The sequence below is a fragment of the Dysidea avara genome, chromosome 14, assembly GCF_963678975.1.
Source record: "Dysidea avara chromosome 14, odDysAvar1.4, whole genome shotgun sequence".
NCBI classification, from domain to species: Eukaryota; Metazoa; Porifera; class Demospongiae; order Dictyoceratida; family Dysideidae; genus Dysidea; species Dysidea avara.
Window position 1 is genome coordinate 14,345,472 of NC_089285.1, and position 18,468 is coordinate 14,363,939.

General features: G+C 38.1%; 2 protein-coding genes across 3 annotated transcripts; both read right to left on the reverse strand.

The window, feature by feature from the left end:
• Positions 1 to 90: 90 nt before the first annotated feature.
• LOC136244411 (uncharacterized) lies at positions 91 to 5,222 on the reverse strand. 2 transcript variants are annotated; one of them, XM_066035994.1, is made up of 5 exons: positions 4,904 to 5,222; positions 3,194 to 3,272; positions 2,042 to 2,117; positions 1,932 to 1,989; positions 91 to 1,800 (listed from the first exon to the last, which is right to left on the reverse strand). In XM_066035994.1, exons 1-5 carry the CDS (start codon positions 5,052 to 5,054, stop codon positions 176 to 178), a joined length of 1,989 nt encoding a protein of 662 aa, XP_065892066.1. In that variant the 5' UTR covers positions 5,055 to 5,222; the 3' UTR covers positions 91 to 175. The 2 variants fall into 2 exon arrangements, with proteins under 2 accessions (XP_065892066.1, XP_065892067.1); XM_066035995.1 differs by lacking the exons at positions 1,932 to 1,989; positions 2,042 to 2,117 and having other exon boundaries at positions 4,904 to 4,936.
• A 434-nt stretch (positions 5,223 to 5,656) lies between these two features.
• Positions 5,657 to 8,456, reverse strand: LOC136244152 (uncharacterized). Its single transcript, XM_066035669.1, has 11 exons — positions 8,434 to 8,456; positions 8,116 to 8,290; positions 7,866 to 8,063; positions 7,632 to 7,798; positions 7,421 to 7,583; positions 7,223 to 7,371; positions 7,057 to 7,129; positions 6,931 to 6,996; positions 6,689 to 6,877; positions 6,433 to 6,587; positions 5,657 to 6,017 (listed from the first exon to the last, which is right to left on the reverse strand). Exons 1-11 carry the CDS (start codon positions 8,454 to 8,456, stop codon positions 5,657 to 5,659), a joined length of 1,719 nt encoding a protein of 572 aa, XP_065891741.1.
• Between the last annotated feature and the right edge of the window lie 10,012 nt (positions 8,457 to 18,468).

Consider the following 18,468-nt stretch of genomic DNA (forward strand, 5'->3'; position numbering starts at 1 on the left):
TCCACCACTTTTTACGTCAGGTCACCGTAGACTGTTAGTGGAAAAGCCCGAGGCCTGTTCAAATCACTGACCTCCTATCATAACAACTAATTCATTATAAACCATAAACAAATATTTTTTATCTTAAGTGTTAAAAATGGAACAAAGAAAAAACTACAGCTATGCATATAACTATCTATGGTACGCAATGCCAGATGACAAATACACCCGCCCCATAAACAGTAGCTAGCATTGGTACAGTTTTATCAAACAGTTCTGGAGAATCTGTAATGTCATTCAACCAATCAACATCCAGAGGAGCTGCTGTAAAATCATAACTTCTGCCACGCCAGCCTTGAGTTGGTGTCAAGTCAGGAAACACTTTGACGATATTACCAGAAGCACTTTCCACAATTAAAAGCCTAAAAAACTCGGTGGTCACTACAGCCAATATTGAAAAGACATCGCCAATTGCAACCACCGTAAGAAAAGGCTCGCCTTCAATAGTTGCATTCCTGCGCATTTTCCCATCTACATTGTACCAGACGTACTTTGGTCCACTGGCATATCCCATTATGCTCATGTCCTTAGACAGGCAGAACTTGTGGGGGCCAAACGCTTCTTGGGGAATGTCTAGTTGGACGTCAGGCTTGAAGCGATACAACAACACTGGAAGAAGACTGCATGGGCCTTGCTCATGACGGGTCTCCATTTCATAAATAAAAACCTGAAAATCTTGTTGTTGAAATATCATCTTATGCTTTTCACAAGGCATATGCGAAGATTTTTCGTTGCCACAATAAAACTTTATTTCCTCACTAACCACAGCATGGTGGTAGATAATATTCAACTGCTCTGTAGCATCTAACATGAAACGGGCAATCCGAATACCAACCTGAAGTTCACAATACTCGTTTACATACGAAACAACAAACTTAATTGCACAGTAGCAGTCACCATTTGGAGTAAAACTGACCCTGTTTGAACTAAACACTCCAAGCATACAACACTTGTTACAAGGATCAGCAAAAGCAGCATAGCTACGCTCATCATATCCATAATCTCTCGTTTGAATAGTGTACACCTCCTTTCCTGTCTTCCAGTCATAACACATCCACCTTCCACCACTAGTACTGCAGAATAGAAACTTATTGTTCACTCGACAACTCATTGTGTGTATGGTCTTAATTGTGGACAGTAGCTTGGAAGAAGAAGTGATCCTGTACTTGCGGAAAATGTCATGTGGTTGGGCCATTGAATGGCCCAATGCTATGCTACCATCAGGGGCATTGCGGATCTCTTTGATGCGCTGCAGTTCACCAGAATGAACAAACTCTTTGACATCTGGGAAGTGCATCTCCACTGCTATGTGCTTGAAGTAGTGAAGCTTTCTCTTGTAGTTGACATACAGTCTGTACGGCTGCACGTACTTCAACTTCCGTTCCTTCAATTCTTCGTGCAGTGTTAGAGAGTCTATCGCTTTAAGCCACAACTTGTGATTGCTGGTAACCAAAGAATACCATACTCGACTGACCACAGCACTACAACCAAGTGACGAGTGATCAAGGTGCTCCAAAATCTTGTAAGCTATTTCAGGCGGGAGAAGACTGAGAAAGTCTCGTTTTGACAACTTCTCCAGTGTGCTTGCCAGGTTTTCACATTTAAATGGTGCACAAAGTTTATGAAGATTGAAGAGAACCATTTCTTTCTGGTATTTGCTAAGGTTATCAAATTCCTTATCAACATTGTTCAGCAATGATGTAAAGTGTAAGCCATTTGTTAGCATTGATTCTGACTTGGGTTGCACCACCATTTTGACACCTATGTAAAACAGATACGAGTTAGTGAATACAAGCTGCTTGTACACAATACAAAAATACAATACTTTACACATAAATTTTAGGGATAGTTAATTCAACACTGGCGACTACTACTAAGCAACAACAACCTACCAAGTACTCTTCTAACTAAAAGCTCCCTACAGCAGTTCTCCCCTTCAAGCTTGTACCCCTGCATAGCAACAATGCTATCAAAAAGTTTGGACAATTCTTTCTGAACTCACTGTGTTAATATTAACCAATGCTGGCAAGCACTTGATCTTGTATGTAAGTTTGAACACATTACTAGGATCAGCCCACCTACATGGAATATCATTGTAGTACATACATTACAAATCATCCACAACTCAAAATAAACAAATGAGATGTGCATGCACATACATAAACAATTACACAGACCATCTGGACACACATCATATTTACTCCTTATACTCGTGATGACCAAATTTGTTAATATCTAATGCTAAGCTATCTGCCTGTCTACCTATCATACTAAGTATGCAGCGTATGTGTGTGCAGGGGTAGTGAAGACTGGGCTGGATCAAGGTTCCCTACTCCTCCGTGTTGCCCTTACAAACCAACAATAGAAATCATGTTTAGAAGGGAAGGCCTTTGTTTCTAGGGACGCTGCTATTGTCTTTAGCCCATCCACCCTCCTAGGGGTCTTCTCACTTGGCCTGCATGTAAATGGGTTACTTAGAGAGCCCCACTGGCTAGAAATGGAGATATCTCTCATGGAGAGTTGGAGTGGGGATAAATACCAATTCTCTAGTGGGAATGAAGATTGCTCCTTAGTCTAGCAAAAGAAGTGAAGTAGTTAATGTGTGTAGTGTAGTGATTGTGTATGGTACATGCCACCAGCAGTGAACTGCTATTATGGCATGATAGATGATACTTCCAAACTGTGACCACATAGTTCACATTTTTTGGTTGGCAAACCAAAGTTCCACTCTGGACAAAGAACATATTGCAGGCTTATGAACAACAAACCACCTGAATGGGCAGTAAATACCCATGGATTGGTTATGGCCATCTCTTTAACCACACACAAACATACATGACTGAAAATACACATGTTTACTGGGAAATATTTAGTATTGGACATAAATATGTCTCATTGTCCAGTGGTGAGTCCTCAATCAGCAGCTGTTTACAAGGTACAAGGTAATCTGCAGATGTTGTGGTCACAAAGCAGACTATATACCACACAAGAAACTCAGTCAGGGGTAATTGTCAAGCTATAACCACTCAGATGAACCTTTCTTCTCAGTTTGTAAGAAGTTTCCTCATCAAACATATCCCATTATACAGTGAGTGATTCCTTCATGTTGTGGTCCCACAATTACTACATACATACAGCCATTAGATAAACTAACTGGTTTATATCTTGAACTGCCACCTTGATCAACATACCATCTTCCCTCATATATGATGCTGTACAAACCACTTCTTCGGCTACAAACAATAACAAGTTATACATCATCTATACCAAGAGTACTTGAGATAAAGAACATGTACAGTGACAAATATTTGCTAGTTATGAATATTTTATAAAAGCAACTTTATATGCTTCTTGAATTATTACACTGTTTTCAAGATGGCAAGTTATTGACCGGAAATGATATATATATATATATATATATATATATATACAAGGATAAAGATAGCATTTTGTATAATTAAGCCACCTACTGTTAACAATACCAGTACCATTTAACATGTATGGTGCTACTGAAACAAATGGATACACTTGCAATGTGCAAATACTGTCTTTGTAGTGTAGCTACATACCGTAAAGTTGGGTTGTTAAGTGCATGTGTCTATTAAGCACATATTATTTGTTAGGTGCATACACATTTCTTGTGATTAACCATGGCTGATAAGCGCACATGGCCAAATGTGAGGCTCGACACACGACAATGGTACACATGGGAAATATAGCTGGAAGTACTGGAAAATTAATGTCTCCTCGAGCGCTTATGTCTCCCTTCACTATGTATACAGCAAATCAGCCTTCTGGATTGCAATATTCTTGTTCATCACAAAGAATTTCACCCAGAAATGGAGTCAAATATCCTTATACACTGGTGTGGTGACCACAAACTACTCTATTACAACATAGTGATTCTGTGTTAAACACACCATAGTGATTAATTAGGTGTGTGCACCTAACAGCTTGTAAAAGTTTTCTCTGAAAATTATAGGTACATGCGCTTAACAGCCCAACTCTACGTGTGTACATTGGTGGCCAACAACAAACACAATGTTGTGTGGTGGGTGTACCAAGTAGGTGATTATGATTATCACTGGATATTCAGGATAGTAGATATAACAGTTATTCGGCCAATGGACACTGATAAACCAATTTGTGATTTGAATTATTTCAGCCATATGGGAAAAGCCCTAATGGTGGAACTTTATGACCGCTGAAAATGTATAACACTAGCTTTCTGTCCGCACCTCACCAAAAATATTGCTTATATATACTCTCTCCATAGCATATTGCTATGTACAAGTAATGTATATAACAAGACACTAGTAGCAATATAATTTTACAGTGTAGGAGCACTACATACATACATATACCATATGCATAACTACATCACTTATGATGCGTTACTTGTTTTAAGTATATAGACCCTTTGCAGGTGAGCTGCTGCCATAGCAACATCCACCATTTTGGAGTACAACCCCTTTTGCAACCTAGGTAGCGTAGGGGAGAGCGTACGTTTAATCTGGTCAACCTTTGCTGTGGAATGCAGGAGAAGCAGCTCTAATTCATGGGTATTGTTTTACTCTTATAGAAAGCAACGCTATTGGGAGTGCAAAACGGGTTGTATTCCAAGATGGCAAATGTTGCTATGGCAGCAGCTCACATGCAAAGGGTCTATACCACTAAACACTGTGCACATCACACTTTGGCCAGCCACATTTCAATCTGACACAAAAGCACGTACACAACAAATAGTAAACTGCATTGGCCATGATCCCCTTGTTTTCACAAACACCAGGTATTAAATCAAGCCTCGTGTTCGGAACATTGGAGTGTGCGTTAATTAGATATTGCAGTACGACGGATTTCCTACCTTTTACACGCTCTGTAAAATCATCCTCACATGGTTCCCTGTTCGTGTGGTAAATAACTAGGGTGCACACGACTGAACCATCGAGGTTGGATCCCCTCAAGTCCTCTAGTACTTTCGGGAGTTCCAAGGTATTTACATCGATGACTTTCATGGCATCTGCAACCTTACACTGAACTTGAAAATGAGGATACCAACTCAGGTGGAGCAGTGGACAAAGATGCTAAGCGACGATTCGAAAGCACAACCTCCGGTCACGGAGTTAACGGGGCGTGGTCTGAGCCGGTTGTGCTTCAACGCGCAATGGTTTTGATTGATGATTGATTTTATTAGTCACGTGGCCTACTCAACCGGATATATTTGCAATGAGTGTATCACAGTTTCTTGCGCGTTGACAAATTTAAAGCGGAAGTCACTTGTGGTAATTATAGTTTGAAGTTCAAAAATGAATCGATTTGATTGGTCGAAATCCTATGCACGTGATTTCGCTTGTGTTTGTTGTCACGCAAGTGGGTGGTTGTCTGATAGATGATAGATTGCCACCAATAATTGGTTATTTGATGATATGAATGTTTTTATATTGACATAACAAACTAATTACTACTGATATAGCGTTTCACATTTTCTGTTTCTTAATGGAGCAGTAATATGGATCTTCACATATTGTCCACTTCTGAAGTTATGACACAGATAACATTTTTGATATATTGATGGTAATTGGTTGTTTACGCTAGTTACAAGATGAGCAATAGAGTATTAAGTGCATACTTTGTTCTTAAGGATAAGTGAAATATTACGGGACATTTTATCTCGCATGTCTTTACGTGTTACATCTATCAATTTCAGGCAGTATCCGTTGTGGTCACCAGCACTGTGTTCATGAGGTAAAGTGTTGCTTTGTAAACATGTCAGAAATGGACGTTCAGTAGTTACTGAGCTTCTTCTCTGCTTGCCTGGAAATTTGGCCCACCCTGTGGTGCCTTTCTTAGTAGCAGGTTTTGACGCTACCAATACTCCATCACATCCATCCAGAACATCATCTTGTATCACTGATCGAAATATGATCCACTGGTTTCTTTCTAGAAATGCCTTTTTCATAGCCCCCTCAGAGGGGTACCTGTAAGTGAAAATACCAAGCTACTTAATAAGACAATCAAGCTACTATATTCTGATGTCTCTTTTATGTCAAAATGATAGTCTATGGCAAGCTCTCCAGTCTATAACCCTTCTCCCCATGGCAGTAACCATGTAAGGGAGCAACTTACTACACCACCACTTGCTTGTAGATGAACATGTCTGCTGTTTCAATTTGCAGACTAATTAGGCAAATACACTGCAGTAAAGTACCAACAAGGCAGGTAGCTCATTATGATAGTTTTTTTTTGTAGTTTTTGCATAAAACATGCACATATACAGATTAAATTCCATTTAAATTGAACGTGCAAGTTTCATTGCACACTTATGATTCTTGGCATGTGTACAGCTATAGGTATGGTCTTGATGCTATATATGGTCTTTATACATTAACTTACTGTCGGACATTACTAGCTTTATGTTGTAATGCTCTCCAGTATGGTGCAGGTGGTATTGTCTGTAGTCGAAGCTTTGGAACTCTCATCACTTCTGCTCCCAAACTTGCTATGACCATCCCATTGTGTCTACAATCCTTTAGTATGCACTGAAGATCCTATGCATGTAGTAAAGTACTGAATACATGCATATACACCTATATTCCATGGATAAGGATTTAGTGTCTGCTAAATTTTGGGACACAAACTGTATACTTACAACTGGTTTAAATGGAACAACAGAATCAACACGGACAAGAGCCATCGGTGGTCGCTCATTCTCCCAGTTAGGACAGACTATAATAGGATCAGGATTTGCAAGTTTTGGGAGGTAATTTCTTGTGTTCTCGTCACAATTAATACTAACACTTGCATCTGTGCTCACTTTACACATCACTTCAACATGACCCTGTACACATGAGAGAGTCTACACTGTTGTGTTATTCCTCATCATATGTTTACCTGTACTACGATGTATAAGAACTCCGAAGTCTTTGTGTTGTGTTCAATCAGTTTTCCATAGTTCCACTATATGCATGTATATATAGCTAAGACTGTTGTTGCATATCGTATGACATAGTTGTTAACCTCATTTGTTTTTGAGTGGATGCTTAGTTCCCTTAAGTATTCATCAGGCCAGTCAGAGAACAATCCACATTCTCTGTGAGTAAACAAAAAGATGAACAAACTCAAATGTTTAGCTTGTAGAATTGTGCGCATTTGTGTGTGAGTATAGACATTATATATTTCAAACCTCAAGTATTGCATTTTCAGTGTGACTTCCCTTTGCATTTTATCTGGAGACAGACGCAATAAAACTTCCTTGCTGATTGTTATTACTTCAACATTTTCTCTACAGATTACAGTAGCTGATCTCGGGATGCCGTATAACAGACTAATCTCCTGTGCATACAGAATGAGTTTACTGTAGCAATTAAATGAGCTTACTCACTCCACACATGGAGCCACATGGTAGAACACAGAGAGTTTTTGTGTACACCTTTCCAGTCTTGCTGGCCTTCTCTTCGATGTTAACAAAAACAGACCCAGAGTAAATGAAATAGCATGAATTCCCAGGATGTCCAGCACGTAACAAAACTCTCCTCTTCTCATACCTAACACATACCACACATGGCAGTTACACACTTAATTCCTTTATGTACCAGCTATATTCACAGTGTCGGCAAAATTCTTCTTGTGCTTCTGTGGAAAACTTATCTTTAAATCCTTTGAATAGTCGTAGTAGTGAAACAACTTTCTTTACATCTGATTCGCTTCTCTGTTGTGGTGATAGTTGCATAACACTCAGTGCCCATTTGGGTATATACACCTGAGAAAGAAATCATCAGTGTATTACTTTATGTGTAATTCAACTGCATATTAAAGGATCCACTCACTCGGTTTGAAGCATCAAAGTCAGATTTACAAAATGCCATCTTTTCAACACGGAAACCAGACTGCATAGCACAGTACTGCAGTTCTGCGGCTGTTTGTATTTGTGCTTTTTGATTTTCATGTATGTAATTCTTGAGGCTAGCATTCATTCGAATTAGAAACCTTACCATCCTGATTGCCCAACAGAACAAATTATGAAGCTACAGTAACATGATGTACACAAGCTTGAATAATATAATTAATTGTGCATACTTCCTTAGATGATCTGTGTAGTATTTGTTCAGTAATAGTACTTTGAGATGACCTGATGCTACTACTACCAAAGGAACTAGATGAATGAAGACTGAACTTGCTACCATGTTTGTGCTTTAGTCTCTGCTGCATTTTCATCCTTAAATAAGGAGTGACATAATCTCTTGTTGCCAAACTATCAGACAACAACAATGATCTTAAGTCACAATCTGTTTTACTTCTTCTTATGCTACTTCTTCTCACTGCATGACTGCTTAATGAATGAGCTAAGTTCCCATGGCTGCTTCCCTTCATCAACCTTTTCTCACCATTACTGACCTTCTCTTCTTTTTGAAGCTCATCATTAATCCTTGTATATTTATGGTGGCCACTACTCATATTATTGTAGTAACCATGCTGTATCACTATATCTCTTTTTTCAAAACAAAGAGAATTATGTATTTAATTTAACACTATAGGTGATGATGCACTCATAGGATAGGCTTGTATTGTGAAGTGTAAATGTTGGTAATTGTAGCCACTAATGAACACATTGTCTGTCTATTGAATACTTATTTTATAATGAAGTTTAACATAGCTATAGGCATTACGTGAATTAATCACATTCATGTGCATATGCACATTCATCACACACACACACACACACACACACACACACACACACACACACACACACACACACACACACACACACACACACACACACACACACACACACACACACACACACACACACACACACACACACACACACACACACGCACACACACACACACACATGTATACAAACACACACACGCACGCATGCACGCATGACTTGAAACCAGCCATCCTGAGATTATTCTGTCCTCTGTGATCACTTATGTCCTAATGGACTTGTCCCTTCATAACAATATGTGCAGATGCTTTTGAGGGAGCCAGCCAAATAACTGCTTCTTAAAGTGCCTTTTGTCTTGGAAATGTCCCAACCATCTTAACCTATACTGTGTTAGTAAGTCACCAATTCTCTCAACCATGTGAAATATACCAACCAGCTCAGAGTTGTTCCAAGATACAATCAGTAACACCTGTCCAACTTACTAACCACTTCTTACCCACCACTAACAACATTCCCAATGTAGATCTTGGTCTCCAATGTCAATTCTAATGCAGTGAATGCAGAATCATAGAGACTGCCAAAAGCTTTAGATGCTTGTACAAACCTGCAGCTGACTTTACCAACTGTTCCACCACATTCCTTCACCAGTGATGCCTTCACCAGTGATGCTTCCACCAGTGATCTCTAATACTGACTACTTCCATCCAATCCCAATGAGGTCAAGTCATCATCAGTGAGAAATCCCACTGACAGGCAACTTTGGCAGCTTTACAGATACTCAGAGTGAGATCATTCTCACTAGCTACTTCATAGTATTCTAGCAGAAGATTATATTGACCAGAGCAGTATCATCTGCAATCAAGTGGTTTGACAGTACAAAAGAGCTTGGTCTCCTAGTCCTCTCTCCAACTAGCTTTACACTCAGCTTAAACTGCACTTCCACACCTGCTGCTTGACACCATCTATCAATCGCTAATCCAAAAACAGACACAAACCATTCTGAATGAGAAAGCATACCACACATTGGGCACAGAATCATAGTGCTTATGTGTAAGTCTACAAATAATGAACCACTTTAGTATTATGTTTGATGGCTTTCTTCACTAACTGACGGGTGACGAACACAGAGTATCATATCAAACCAGCCCTAAACCTACACTAATAATCTGTGAATATTTTTTTACCACCAGCAATCTATCGTTAAGCACTCTGTTTGCCAATCACATCCAGGAGACTAAATCAACAGCACAGCCAGACAGTAACCAGTGGGAGAAGATGTATTATGTTTAGAAATCAATAGTCAAGGTGAATTCCAACAAACCATTCTGGTTGTTTCCTATATACCGCCTCTCCCTAGCATATCATTGCAAGCCTGCAACATACAGTCAGACCATCATATCTGTCCACTAGTTTTACGTATTTCCAATAGTTGAATCACATGATATACACGCTTTTGCACACCAATATTCTTCCTACATGATGTTCATTTACCTGAAAACTGGAGTACACCTCAGAGTAGAACAAACCAATCTGTAAGCAGTTCAACATTCAGCTGACCATAGTACCAGTGCAATAGCGTCATTATATGTAAGTGCTCAGTTTCTGGATTTTTCCAAGTGTACTGATAAATCCTCTTCTGTTCACTATAATTGCATTGAAACAAACTAAGGTGGTGCTCTTTGTTCTCATTCAATTTACCAACACCAAACATATCCCTCACTCCCAACAATGGAGGATCTGTGACTCTCAACAGCCCAATGAGTTGGGGCATAGCCACCAACAATGGCAACATTTAACTCGAGCAGATACAATCCTTGAGCTAATGGTAGGCCGTGACTTTCTTGAATCCCTGTATATATGTGCCATTACAGGGATTAATTTAGGAAGGGTGGGTAGGTGGGAGGCACTGACCCCCCTGGGTTAGCTATTGCCTCCCCCCAGGTTTACACCTAAAGCCTTGATATGTAGTTAGAAATGTAATGGCTTAATGATAATCTTTTATGATCAAATGGTCAATACATTCGGCAGCATCACAGTAAAATTTCATCAAAATCGTGTATCTTCACTTAGAAGGCATGCCCTCAGGCCTTCTGAGAAACCTCATGCTTCACATTTCAGAGTGTGCTTCACATGCTTATAGTGATTCTCTTTCCTCTCTCATAATTGTATAGAACACTAAAACCAATTCCAAAACAACTTACTTTGCTCCCCCCAGCTCAATATTCTGGGTTGAGCCCTGCATTAAGTGATCCAACACAATAGCAACCCCTTCACCATGCTGGGTGACATGAGGAACACTTAATTTATCACTAACAAATCACTATCCTTAGAGCCAAGTCAGCATTAGCCAGTGTTTGTAAAAAATAATTATAAGCGTCACCAAGTGGAAGTACCGACTTACATAGTCCCCTAAAAAGACTGACACCCACACACATATACTGCACACGGGCACACACACACGGGCACACACACACAGGCACACACACACACACACTTGTCTTGTCTTCTTGACACTGCCCATTTGGGTCACGTGGTCCTCCACCACAGCAGAGGAAGCAAGAACTTGTTGTCACACTGTTGGAACATGCTTCTTCAATAACACTAGCATAAATGTTAACAATGTAGAGGTCATTGTGTATCCTTGTCTCAAACCATTTGTAACTTCAGTCTTCTCCAACAATTTACCATCATCCCTCATCTCAGCCTTTTGTATCATCATGAAATGACTTAACCAGATCAATAGGTATAGTCCCAACTTCTCCAGCGCCACCCATGTGGGACACAATCATACACTTTATCCAAATCCACAAAATCAAAGTACTGCTTAGAATTATGCTCTAATACCTTCTCAGCTGACTATCTCACCATGTCTGTACAGCTTTGGCCTCTTCGGAAGACACACTGGAACTCCGGTAGTACTTGTTCTACAAGCTTCTGTAAACAGTTTTGCGTAATCCTACCAACTGATTTACCAACTACATCAAGCAAAGCAATCCCTTCTGAATTGTCACAACAATGAAGGTTACCCTTCTTAGGGATGGGAAATAGAATAGCATCCTGCCAACCCTGTAGTACACCTTTCTCCTTCCAAGTGGCCTATACAAGCTTCAAGAGCATGTATGCAAAGTCACTACTTGCTTGACTGGTCTTCATCATCTCAGGCAGAATACTTGATTTACCAGTTTTTGACTTTGGATAATGCCAACTACACATCATGTTCACAAGGAAAATATGCAAGAGAAGGGTCTACCTCATGCTGCCTTACTGAATCCAACTTACCTTTGGCAAACAAACATTCAACATTTTAGTGAAGTGGCATCTTCAACACTGGTGTTGAGATGCTGTACTAACACATGCAACATTATTCTCGTACAACTCTGGATGGTACCTGGTCCCTTTTTCTACGTTGCATTCCCTTATGCAATTCTAAACTTGCTTCCCCCCAAACTGTCTTTGATCAACTGTAGCTGCCTTCTCTTGAAACCATCTGTTCTTTGCTTCTCTAACTGCTCGTTTTGCCTCTTCTCTAGGCAGCAAGAACCGCACATTTACACATATTGATCCATTTATTATAAGCTGCATTGCAATAAGGTTGTAAATGTTCTATAACGAGTCATTAAACCAATCTGGTTGTCAATGAGAGGAAAAGCCCAACACATCATGGGCTGCAGATTTTACAGTATCCCTCACAAAATGCCACTTGTTAACCATGAAACCTTGAACTCAATAAACAAATACACTACACCTTTACACACATGCTAACATTGCACTCTTTGATTTTCAATATGGTTCACACTGGTGCTGACCCTGTTACTGTAGTAATTATTCAATGAAAGGATGAGCATTTGTAACCAATAACAGAAATTAGGTCTGGCCATTACTTGTATAGTTATCAGGTAATAAGAGCTGTTATATACAACTCATGCCTTTATTATACTGAAATGTTTACTTGTTGTTAAAACATTATACATATTTACTTGGCATTAAAATATTCTTATAGTTCTCATCAGCTCAAGTTACATTGCTGTAGCTACCACTGATGCCATCTTAAATCCTGATGTTATTGTAACTGACAATCCGGCAGGCACCAGGCTTGCAAGTTAAAGATTTCTTATCATTCTTAAGTGGATAAACAGCTGTGTTACTGTATATATGTGTATTAAAGACTGTGAAGGCAGCATGCATAGCTGTTTACATGATTATATAGTTGTTTCATGATGTCTAGAATGTAATGTGGTCTTTACTTCATGTAGTATGCCATTTATATGGTCAGCGCATATTGTATTAAATACTGTAATTTGCTTTTTTTCGTTGTAAAATAATTTTCATATGTAAAATTTGTATGAAAATTTCTTGCATGAAAAATTTTATACAAGATCAAACTACTCTAATAGAGCAGTCATTTACGTAAATCATACAAAAATCTTTTTTACACGATATTTTTATGACAAAAATTTTTTGCACAAATTATGGTAATGTATGTATGATGTATCCCATCCAGACATGGGGCCAAGTACATGAGTACTTATACTTAAGTACACTTAAGTACAGATTTGAAAGTACTTGTACTTTACTTAAATACTTCCTTGATTTCCCCAGTGTACTTGTACTTATACTCAAGTACTTTGCTAAGTACTTGTATGTACTTGAGTACTTAAGTATTTGTAAGTACTGCAAACATTGTACGTAGTTTGTACACAGTCTGGCAAATAAGAACAATGTTGCTGCTAAAGTTAGTGCATTTTAAGTGTTTAAGAGAGTGAATAGTTGACAAAAAACCTGAAAGTACCAACCCCACTAGGTACACTTACATACTACAATACACTGAATAAGTGCACATTTTGCTACAGCAAAATGTACTTGTACTTTACTTAAGTACTTCCAGCATGTACTTGTACTTTACTTAAGTACTCTCTTGATTGTCGCCAGAGTACTCGTACTTATTCTTGGAAAATTCAAAAGTACTTGTACTTTACTTAAGTACTTTCATATGTACTTGGTCCCATGTCTGATCCCATCCACTGGATGAGTATAACATTCAGTACTATGCAGTTAAACCTGTACATGTTTATTTCATTTTAATCATCAGTTTGGACTATAAGTGACACTTCCTTGGAAATCTGATTTTGTATGTTCTTGGACGTTACATCTATAAATTTCAGGCAGTATCCACTGTGTTGACCAGCGTAGTGTTCATGAGGTGGAGTGTTGCTTTGTAAACATGAAAACAATGGTGGTTGAGGAGATAGTGACTTTTTTCTTTGCTTGCCTGGAAATGCTGCCCACCCTGTGGTGCCTTTCTTAGTGGCAGGTTTTGATGCTACCAATACACCATCACATCCATCCAGAACATCATCTTGCATCACTGATCGAAATATGATCCACTGGTTTCTTTCTAGAAATGCCTTTTTCATAGCCCCTTCAGAAAGGTACCTGTATGTGAAAACATTGCAAGGGAATGTGACATACCTCAGTGCTTTGTTTTTTTAGCAATCTTGTCTTGCATATGACTACAATGGCTACATATACAATGGAAGCTTTTTGTCATGACAGAATGTTTCATTATTACAGACTTGCATGCATGTAATCTTCCTCAAGTGTAACAGTCCCGTATTAAGTGTATTGTGATGTATTGGGGAAATAATTATATTGATACTACATATTTGATGATTTTAATGTTTATATAGAAGCATGATCTCAAAGCTGTTACATAACAATTTTTGTGCATTAAAATGCATCATACAGCTGTATTACGTTTCTTGTAAAGTATCAAGAAAACATTCTCTTGGTGTGCGTATATGTTCCCTCAGTTTTATAGACCATTAATGAAGTTCATTTATTAGATGCAGTCCCTACCATGCAGTGGCGGATAATATTATTATTATGTAAAGGTGCATGTGGTGGTGGTGCTTACTGTCAGACATTGCTAGCACAGGTGGTATAGTCTGTAGTCGAAGCTTTGGAATTCTCATCACTTCTGCTCCCAAACTTGCTATGATCATCCCATTGTGTTTACAATCCTTTAGTATGTATTGAAGATTTTATATGGTATAAATGCAGGAACCTGTTGTTTGGTAAGCACAATGCACAGGAATTTAAAAAAAAAATGAAATTACAGTGTGTTTGTCAAAAGCTAGGAATGCATATCCTATATTGTTAGGTGCAACAAAATAATTATTTGCTTGCAACTGGTTGAAATGGAAGAACAGAATCAACACGTACAAGTGCCATTGGTGGTCGCTCATTCTCCCAGTTAGGAAAGATTATAACAGGATCAGGATTTGCAAGTTTTGGGAGGTAATTTCTTGTGTTCTCTTCACAATTAATACTAACACTTGCATCTGTGCTCACTTTACACATCACTTCAACATGACCCTGTACACATGAGAGAGTCTACTGTTATTCCTCATCATATGTTTACCTGTACTATGATGTATAAGAATGCTGAAGTCTTTGCATTGTGTTCAATCAGTTTTCCATAGTTCCACTATAATTTACGTGTGTAGGATTTTGTTACATAAATAAAGTATGGACGCATACTTTTGTTCAAGATTCACACTACAGTAATGTACCTCATTTGTTTTTGAGTGAATACTGAGTTGTCTTAAGCAGTCTTCAGGCCAGTCAGAGAACAATCCACATTCTCTATGCATTTATAAATGGTATACTACAGGTATTTGGTGTGATACAGATATTTTACCTGAGGTACTTTGTCTTCAAAGTCATTTCCCTCTCTGGACTCTATCTGCATGACACAGACGTAACAACACCTCCTTGCTGATTGATATTACTTCAACATTTTCTCTACAGATTACAGTAGCTGATCTTGGGATGCCATACAGTAAACAAAGTTCCTACCAAAGCAATTCTTTCTGTATCAAGAAGACAGTACATATAGTACTTACTCCAAACACAGAACGGGGAGGTAAAACACACTTGGTTTATGTGTACATCTTTCCAGTCTTACTAGCCTTCTCTTTGATGTTAACAAAAGCAGATCCCGAGTAAAGGAAATAACATGAATTCCCCCATTGTCCAGCTCGTATCAAAACTCTTCTCTTCTCATACCTAATGCATACCATACATATTAAACTTTTATATTTCTACTACATGTAATACCATGTGTATTCACAGTTTCTGCAGAATTCTTCTTGTGCCTCTTTTGAAAATTTATTCTTAAATCCCTTGAATAGTCTCAGTAGTGAAATAATTTTCTTTACATCTGACTCATTCCTCTGATCTGGTGGTAAATGCATAATGTTCAGTGCCCATTTCGGCATATATACCTAAGAAATGGCATAAGATACCAGCAACTATATCATGTGATACCAGCAGGTATATTGCATGACACCAACAGCTATATCATGTGAAAATAATATTAAAGTTATACAATGCAAGTGCTCAATGAATAGAATTGACTTACTCTGTTTGAAGCATCAAAGTCAGATTTACAAAATACCATATTTTCAACACAGAAACCAGACTGCATAGCACAGTACTGCAGTTCTGCGGCTGTTTGTATTTGTGCTTTTTGATTTTCATGTATGTAATTCTTGAGGCTAGCATTCATTCAAATTAGAAACCTCACCATCCTGATTGCCCAACAGAACAAATTATGAAGCTACAGTAACATGATGTACACAAGCTTGAATAATATAATTAATTGTGCATACTTCCTTAGATGATCTGTGTAGTATTTGTTCAGTAATAGTACTTTGAGATGACCTGATGCTACTACTACCAAAGGAACTAGATGAATGAAGACTGAACTTGCTACCATGTTTGTGCTTTAGTCTCTGCTGCATTTTCATCCTTAAATAAGGAGTGACATAATCTCTTGTTGTCAAACTATCAGACAACAACAATGATCTTAAGTCACAATCTGTTTTACTTCTTCTTATGCTACTTCTTCTCACTGCATGACTGCTTAATGAATGAGCTAAGTTCCCATGGCTGCTTCCCTTCATCAACCTTTTCTCACCATTACTGATCTTCTCTTCTTTGTGCAGTCCTCTAGTATACTTGTGGTGGCCACTCTTCATATTTTCAAATCTCTTTTAAAATTAAACTGATATATACTTATTTTAAAAATGGAGCACTATAGGTGATGATAAGAGTATCAAATTTACAATAATAGGTTTGTATTCTGAGTGTAAATAGTGATAAATGCTGTCACACATAAACACATCATTTGTCAACTAAATCTCTATTATCAACCAAAAAAGTTCTGAGGTAAAGCAATAAACATAATTATAGATATATGTATTGCAATTGGCCACATATATACTGTATTCGGAATGAGGATACAATGAATTTGATTCTTCTGCATGGCTGTTCACAATGTCAGCTATGTACCACCACACGCTAGACATTTATAATCAATGATATGTGTAAGATTCTGCCACTTACTTGGTCTTTTTTCCCTTGGGCTTGATGGAATGTCCTTACCACCATCCCTAATACAATTACCTATGGTACAATTTATTTATATTTTCAACACTTGCAAGCTTTGTAGAAGTGGTTGGCTTTCCTTAGAATAACCATTATACAACTGCATAATAAATTTTATTGTACATGCAGTTCTTCATATTTTTGGCTCATAGTTTTGTACATTTACCTTTATACCAACTAATTACAACTTACCAACAATGTACACATGGAAAACATCTAGTTGTGCAATCAGGTTGTGCTGGATGCCTACATTAGGTTTATAGTATATAATTTATATAAAATATAATTCATGCACTCATCCATATAGAGCATATACAGGTAGCATGCATTTAAAATTGTACAGTAATAGAGAAAAGATGTATTTTTTAACATGCGTATTTTTAAAAGTACATTTGAGTTTACATGTGCAGTGTTGCGATACCTAGTGGTAAGCAAATAATGAATTTTGTAAGTCAGCTTCATTATGTTTGAGTATACATGATACTTCTTCACAAATCTGTTTTTGCATGCATTTGGAACTAGCATCTATTAATTTCAGGCAGTGTCCACTGTGTTCTCCAGCAGAGTGTTGATGTGGAGAAGTGTTGCTTTGTAAGCATGTCAGAAATGGTTGCTCAATGGGTGGAAACTGTGTTCTTTGTATGCCTGGAAATTTGGCCCACCCTGTAGTGCCTTTCTTAGTGGCAGGTTTTGATGCCACCAATACTCCATCACATCTGTCAAGGATATCATCTTGTATCACTGATCGAAATATGATCCACTGGTTTCTTTCTAGAAATGCCTTTTTCATAGCCCCTTCAGAAGGGTAGCTGTAAATATAAATATGCCTATACTGATTTGCTGATTTAATTAAACACTATTTAAAACCATTTAGTATTTTGTAATGCGACTTACTGTCGGACATTACTAGCTTTATGTTGTAATGCTCTCCAATATGGTGCAGGTGGTATTGTCTGTAGTCGAAGCTTTGGAACTCTCATCACTTCTGCTCCCAAACTTGCAATGACCATTCCATTGTGTTTACAATCCTTTAGTATGCACTGAAGATCCTATGCATGTATTCAGACACATATTAAACCAAAATTACTGGCTTATACATCTGTATAAATAATGTATAGTGCAGATTTAGTATTTGGTATAAGTACATATGTAGCTACATAGGGTATTAACATCTGGTCAGTGTTAGGGATGGCACATGCATTTACAACTACACTGTGTCTAGATATGTGACAATGTGATGCATTTAGTGCTTACAACTGGCTCAAATGATACAACAGAATCAACACGGACAAGAGCCATTGGGG